Source organism: Copidosoma floridanum, unplaced genomic scaffold (assembly GCF_036245765.1).
Source record: "Copidosoma floridanum isolate Cflo_tuat_1 unplaced genomic scaffold, Cflo_Japanese_pri ptg000019l, whole genome shotgun sequence".
NCBI classification, from domain to species: Eukaryota; Metazoa; Arthropoda; class Insecta; order Hymenoptera; family Encyrtidae; genus Copidosoma; species Copidosoma floridanum.
In genome coordinates this window covers 13,123,255-13,130,426 of record NW_028321896.1, presented here as the reverse complement: position 1 = coordinate 13,130,426, position 7,172 = coordinate 13,123,255, and the positions used below count along the sequence as shown (strand labels likewise).

The following is a 7,172-nucleotide window of genomic DNA, read 5'->3' as shown; positions in this document are numbered from 1 at the left end:
TTTCAGACGCAATGTTTTCAATGATTGATAAAAAGTAAACAAACTTTTTTGTATTTGCACTTCTTTATTTACAAACTATTGTTTACATAAGCATTAACCTAACCTAACGTGTGCAACTGCGCATCGTGTGCGGTCAGGGACGATCGGGGACGATCGGAGATCGGAGATCGGAGATCGGAGAAGAGCACTTTATTCGTCTCCGACTCGCCCACACTGTCCCGGACCGTCCCTGGATTGTAAGGTGAACGAATCTAATCGTAAAAGGTCTAGAGTATCAAAATTTTGTAAATATTGTCGATTTTATGAGCCATCTAAGATAAGTAGAATATTGATGGTTTTGGAGGTCGATTTTGAGGTAAAAGATAAATTGTAAACTTGCCGCAAGTAGCACAAAAAATGTTAACTTTTTATTATCTATTCATAAAATTCGTTGCGGCTGGTTCATAACTAATAAAGTGACTTTACTGTAAGTAGCAATAATTATTTTGGATCAGCGCCATCTAGCGGTCTTTATTTTTTGGCCAAAAGTGGCTCCTAAAATTCTCAATCAGAGCATTCAGGATTAGAGCCATTTAGTCAATTATAAACCAGCCGCAACTGATAAGAAAGCTATAAAATAGAAAAATAACGATACGTGTGTTTTTGGCGGCAAGTTAACAATTTATCTTATGCTTGAAAATATATCTTCAAAAGTACAAACACATAGGAGGTCGATTTTTTGGTAGAAAATAGATTGATAACTTGCCGCCTAAAACACACGTATCGTTATTTTTTCATTTTATAGCATTACCATGAGTTGCGGCTGGTTTATAATTGACTAAATGGCTCTAATCCAAATTGCTCTGATTGAGAATTTTAGGAGCCACCAATGGCCAAAAAATCAAGACCGCTAGATGGCGCTGATCCAAATAATTATTACTTCTTATATTAGAGCCATTTAATCAATTATAAACCAGCCGCAACTAATGTTATAGATAGATAATTAAAAGTTGACGAGGTTTGTGCTGTTTGCGGCAAGTTTACAATCTATTTTATACCCACAAGTCGACCTCCAAAAATATAGATATTCATATGGTTTAATAAAATCGACCATATGGCATTACTTAGTACTTAGTAATTACTTTAATTACGACACATAACTTTATGTACATCTTACACCGTGCTCTCTTTACCAGAATGATAAAATCAGAGGCTGTAAAAGTTATGTAGAAGGGATTCCGCTGACCGTCGACACAACAGGAAAAATTAATAAAGAAGGAGCCCTGTAATACCGACATCCTACAATAGGTAAGTGCAATTCCTACCATGCCGATACAATAAGCGGAACCTTTGATATCGACTAGTACGATAAAAAAAATTTCGCGCATGCGCTATACAAACATCAGAATCAGACTCAGACATCAGTGATCACTGATCTGATCAGTCTGATCAGTACATCAGTAGAGTTTTAAGTTTTTTGATGAGGCCGACTTTTCGTAAAAAGTCGAGAAAATTAATGCCACTAGATAGCGCTGATCCATATAACTTCACTTTTTTTTTTATTTGTAAACAAAAAATTTTCTTTTATTTGAAATAAGGAAAGAAGCTAAGTGAAATACCTATAGGCACAAGAACAAGTATGAGTGCATAAAAACACGTAAGAGACTCTAGTAGAGTCACTCTACTAAACTTGTTCTCGTTCGTGCTTATGCGCTTTTATGCAGATGTCGTGACCGGGCTTCCGTAAATACCAGCCGCAAACTGGCTAACTGGACCAATGAGTAATAATTGTCATAGAAAATTGTTATTTGCGGCAAGATTATAGTACTTATCTACACACAAAAATCGACTCTCAATTCCCAATTGAATGTACCCATAAAAAAGTATACTGCCACAACTTTGTCAATCGTTATCCCACATAACAATAAGTAGTAATTTTTACCATGCATGGACGAAAGTTGCGGCAATGTTCAAATTTAATAAGGGGTGCAAAATTACCCTTTTTTCGACAGAAATTGTGGAAATTACAACGCTTATCTAACTTTTAGTCTAATTTTAAGATAACCACACTGCCAATCATTAACGTAATCTATATTGTATTATTGTAAATCTGAATCATACAGACTAACAGACGTGTACAGCTATGGCTGTATGTGTGGGTACCTACACCTATATTATTTTATACGTTTAATTCTACGCAGCATGCAATTGATGCAATGCATGAGCATGACTCTAAAAACTAACGGAGGATTCTATCTGAGCTGAGTTGGCAGTCTTGCCGGAGGTCTTGCGCGCAACGACGCGAACGAAGAGGCGGTGTGTGTGACAAACACTACCGATGTCGTTGCTTATGCTGCTCACGAAAATTACAAATCGAGCGTGTCATCGTCGTCTACATAACTTGCTCTTGCGTTTCGTGTAAATAATACCTACCATAAGTTAAGTAATAAGTGCTGCTTGCTGCTTCGGCGATAACGTGCTTTACTGCTCTCCTCAGCAGCAGTAGCAAGCCATCCTCCCTTCGGTTGCACTAATTTTGCAACGCTATAACAAATACACAGGAGGCAACGATAAGCGGTAAACAGCAGCTTAATGAGAGATGAGCGGTCAAAAGTTCCAATATGACGAGAGCGGAGGCACTTTTTTCTACTTTCTGCTCTCTTTCTTGGCACTCTTACTCGTACCCGGTACCTTCTACCTTTGGCCACGTAGTCCCAAGCCAGGTTTGTCGCATCATTTTGACGTTTTAATTGTTTTTACCGTTACCATTGCTATGGTTAACAGATTTCCAGTAACAAATGTTGACTACTTTTTTACTACTACTTTGTTTAAAAAACGTATTGTTTTTGGGTCTTGTGTACTTGTTTACTTTTCAAATTGAAATATAAAAACAATAAGAGGTTGTGCTTTAATGTAATATTGTTTTGTAATTTGTAGATCCCGAAAAGGTGACGAAAGGGTGTAACTGCGATGGATGCAAAAAGAAAACTATTATACTCCAGAGGAGTGATCCTTGGAAAGAAACCAAATCTTTTATTTGGTATTGTGATACAAATTCAATTGTGTTTTGATTTTTTTTTTTTTAATAGTAAAAGAAATGACACTAACTAATGACAATTTTATTTTTAGGAAAATCACTATTATTGGTGGGTGGTTGTTGTTTGCTCTAATCACATATAAAGTCTCTCAGTTCGATTATGAGATGGCAAATTTTGATCCATATGAAATATTGGGCGTTACTCCGGTAAGTTACACTGTTTGTTTTATTTAAGTTTTCCAAAATTAACTGTTTTCTAAGTTTATCCATTTAATAATGGTTTTTTTCATTGTTACTTCATTTTTTTTTTATGCTTTAGGGTTCTTCTGCTGTTGCAATTAAAAAAGCCTATAGACAGCTATCTTTGATTCTTCATCCTGATAAAGAGACTGGAAGCGAGAAAGAATTTATGAGATTAACCAAAGGTCATTATTTCAACTGCCAGTCTGTTTAAAGTTAATTTCTTTCATATTACTGACTAAATGGTTTTCTGTTCATAGCTTACCAAGCTTTAACGGATAAAGAAGCAATGCAAAACTGGGAAAAGTATGGTAATCCAGATGGTCCAGGTGCTATGGGTTTTGGCATAGCATTACCATCGTGGATCGTTGAAAAAGAAAATTCTATGTGGGTCTTAGGTGCCTATGCAGCTGTATTTATGTTGGCTTTGCCAATCGCAGTTGGAACATGGTGGTATAGAAGTATAAGATATACTGGAGATCAGGTAACAGATTAGTTTGTTTGCAAACTCAATGACCAATTTTACCTCATATAATAATCATAGATAATTCAAACAAATACTTTTTTATCAGGTCCTATTAGCTACAACCAGATTGTACTATGCCTTCTTCCATACAACTACCATGACCCTCAAAAGAATCATCATGATTCTAGGAGCCTCCCATGAGTTTGATAAAAGACATAATGCAGATATTGTTGAAAGGGTATCTGACAATATCGAATTACCTGCGGTAGGTCAATTATTGTGAATATTATCTTAACGTATACTCAATGGACGTCTCACGTTTTTATTTTATACAGCTTATAAAGCAACTACCAAATTTAAGTGAGAAAAATAAGGAGTTTCCACTGTGCGCGGCGTATTCCGTCAGAGCAAGAGCCATAATTCATGCTCATTTGTCCCGTATTCCGCTTAATCCAGAGACGTTGGAGAAAGATAGACAATACATTATTAAGAAATGTCCCTACCTTATCTTAGAAATGATTTCTTGTTTAAATCATTTGATTGTTCTAGCTTACGCAAAACAAGGTAAGTAAATGTTATTAACGTTTCAACATTGTATATTTTAGTGTGGTGATTCTTCTAGAAAAACTTTTTAATTTTAGTACAACACTTGCCACCCATCACTACAATAGAAAAATGTATGAAACTGTCACCTATGATTGTGCAGGCTTTTTGGGAATTCAAAAACCCTTTATTGCAGCTACCTCACATCACTGAGGATCATCTCAAGTATTTTAAAGCTAAAAAAGTGAAAGTAATGAATTATCTACTCATTCATCTAATATTTCTTAATCTTATACAAAAATACATTTAAAAATTTCTTTATAGGCGAAAACTCTTCAAGAATTCGCGCAGCTAAAAGGAGAAGAGCGGCGGTCGATCTTGAGGGGTTTATCAGACAGTGAATTCGAAGATGTGATGAAAGTTTTGGGAAACATGCCTTTTGTAGATTTCAAAGTGAGATCGGAAGGTGTGAAAATTATTTGTTTTTAAGCTTAGGTACTGATGTAGCACATATACCCATAAATATTAAAAATAACGTTGGTAACATTTTCAGTTATTGACGATGAAAATTCAAACGTATATACGGCAGGTGCTCTCGTCACTGTGACAGTGACCTTGACGCGCAAAAATATGTCGCATTTGTTTGGCGATGACTCGGTAAAAGAGAAGACAATCATCGAAGACGGTGAGAAAGACGCCGAGAAGGAAGAGGCAGACGAACGCAACCAGCCAGTTGCCAAGAGGCCTGCCTGGATGAAGCAGCGAAAAGCTGCACCAAAAAAATCGCACAGCAAGAAGGGTCCAGGTAAAAAAGTGGCCCCTCCACCTAAACCGACCAACTCAGCACCCAATGCCAAAGAAAACGGCCTATCAGCATCTAGTCAATTGCAGCAGAGCAGTTCGACGAGCAAGCCTAAGAAGGAGAAAAGGGAGGACAAAGGCTCGGACGAGAGCGACAGCGAGTCGAACAAGAGCTACAGCAGCGACGACGAGGACAGCTCGACGGAGAAAAGATCGTCCCAGCAGCAGGAGTCTGAAGGTGCTAACGAGGACGACGACAACGAGTGGAACAAGTTCCAACAACGGCTGTCGAAGCGCGACAGGTTGCTCGAGGGCCGCACCAACACCTCCCATATGGTGCACTGTCCCTACTTCCCGGAGGAAAAATATGAGTACTGGTGGGTGTATATCTGTGATCGCAAGAGCCATACTTTGCTTACCTCGATGGTACACGTGACTTCGCTCGTTGATACCGAGGAGTTCCAATTGCGCTTTACTGCCCCTATCTGGCCCAACCTCTACACATTCACAGTTTGTCTGAGGAGTGATTCTTATTTGGGCTTTGACCAGATGCATGATATTAAGGTACGACATTTAAAAATAATAATAATTAATGACAATGTCATTGCATACAACATCGTTTTTGTCTTGAATTGTAAAAAAATTATCCACACATTTTTATAATTTCATCGAAATTTTTGCAACAGTTGGATGTGAAAGAAGCCGCAGTCGTGCCGACAGATCATCCTCAATGGGAAATGTCCGACGAAGAAGAGGTCGAGGATGTCGACGCTGTCGACGAACATTCCGAATTTACGACTGACGAGGACATAAGTGATAACGAATAAACGAGTGCTCGTGTCCCTCATACCTACTATTAAACTAGATTCATGAATTCAAAGCACATCGAAAAGACGCGCGTGCTGGCCTGCGATCTCTTCTAAGCGCAGGATTATCAGATTATTTATACTTGAAACTCGTACGAGTTATAATATGACACCAACTTCGCGCTGATCTATTCGTAAGACTTGAAATACTTAAAAGATGTACAAGATGTTTCTATGAGGGTGCGGGACAGCTATGAATATTAAATGGGACAGCTTGAGGTAGCTCATACTATGGTCGATGTTTGTTTCTTTGATACTCAAACTATTATAAATACTCTTATTTAGTGTAAAAAATGATTATTTGTACACCGTTTTTTTGTTTCCATTATTTATTTTTAAAAAAAGTTGGTGCAACATGAAATATTGGAAGTACCGATTTTCACCCATAGATCTTATGAAAATGTTTCTTATAACTTACATATACTTTTTAACAATCATTTTCTCGTTATTTTTATACGATTCTGAATATTTTGATTTAGGTATGAGCCACCTTAGCTGAAGATAAGGAAGGACGCATTGAAAATTTTTTTGGAAATAAAGCTGCCGGTAGTGGAGTAGGTATTTTTATTTAAATAATTTTTCATTTTATATGTGTGTATAAAAGATTATAAGATATGGTGTGTGCATTTATAAAATAAAATGAGGCAACCTGTGTGAACTTTTTAGCTGGGATGTAACTAATGTGTATGATGAATCATAAGAAAAAACAAAATATATTTATTTTAAACATTGTTAATCGATTTATTGAACATGTGAACCACTTTATAATGAATAACAAATGGAATTGTCCATATGTTTAAGTTTATATTGTCTAATACTATGAGAATAAATTTTTTCTAGTGCTCCTTTTATATCATCTTTTATTTTTTATATAAAATCTGGTCTACAAAACTTTTACGAAAAATCCTCAAGTTTATAATATTAACGTTTATTTCAGTGATTACAGAGTGAGCAGATAGTGAAGCAATTATTCACTTCTATTTAAAAAATTAGTTTTTTAATAAATATGAACTGACAATAAATATATTTTATTGGTACTTGTTTCATCGTCAATTTCTTTATTAACATTTTTCTTGAGAAAAATAAAAATGGCTTGAACACTTTCTTGAGTCAAATAAGTGAAAGGCAATAGAATAGAATGTCCTTAAAAACGAGTCAAGCGTGGCATTTTTTGTGCTTTCATTTATTTGAGTAAAAAGTATCAAGTTCCACGTCCACTTTTAGTCTTGATCGTAACACA

General features: G+C 36.3%; 1 protein-coding gene across 2 annotated transcripts; it reads left to right on the top strand.

Annotated features, from left to right (window-relative positions):
• The first annotated feature begins 2,235 nt into the window (after nucleotides 1–2,235).
• Sec63 (translocation protein Sec63) lies at nucleotides 2,236–6,745 on the top strand. Of its 2 annotated transcripts, none has more exons than XM_089593129.1 (11): nucleotides 2,236–2,702; nucleotides 2,917–3,019; nucleotides 3,109–3,223; nucleotides 3,336–3,441; nucleotides 3,517–3,740; nucleotides 3,829–3,987; nucleotides 4,058–4,286; nucleotides 4,364–4,509; nucleotides 4,590–4,731; nucleotides 4,819–5,630; nucleotides 5,753–6,745. In XM_089593129.1, exons 1-11 carry the CDS (start codon nucleotides 2,579–2,581, stop codon nucleotides 5,891–5,893), a joined length of 2,301 nt encoding a protein of 766 aa, XP_089449255.1. In that variant the 5' UTR covers nucleotides 2,236–2,578; the 3' UTR covers nucleotides 5,894–6,745. The 2 variants fall into 2 exon arrangements, with proteins under 2 accessions (XP_089449255.1, XP_014214018.2); XM_014358532.2 differs by having other exon boundaries at nucleotides 2,237–2,702; nucleotides 4,364–4,515.
• Nucleotides 6,746–7,172: the final 427 nt, after the last annotated feature.

Coding starts and splice junctions, on each gene's coding strand:
- Sec63 (XM_014358532.2), top strand. CDS start 2,579: ATGAGCGGTCAAAAGTTCCAATATGACGAGAGCGGAGGCACTTTTTTC. Junction 2,703..2,916: donor GCCACGTAGTCCCAAGCCAG/GTTTGTCGCATC, acceptor TGTAATTTGTAG/ATCCCGAAAAGGTGACGAAA. Junction 4,732..4,818: donor TTTCAAAGTGAGATCGGAAG/GTGTGAAAATTA, acceptor TAACATTTTCAG/TTATTGACGATGAAAATTCA.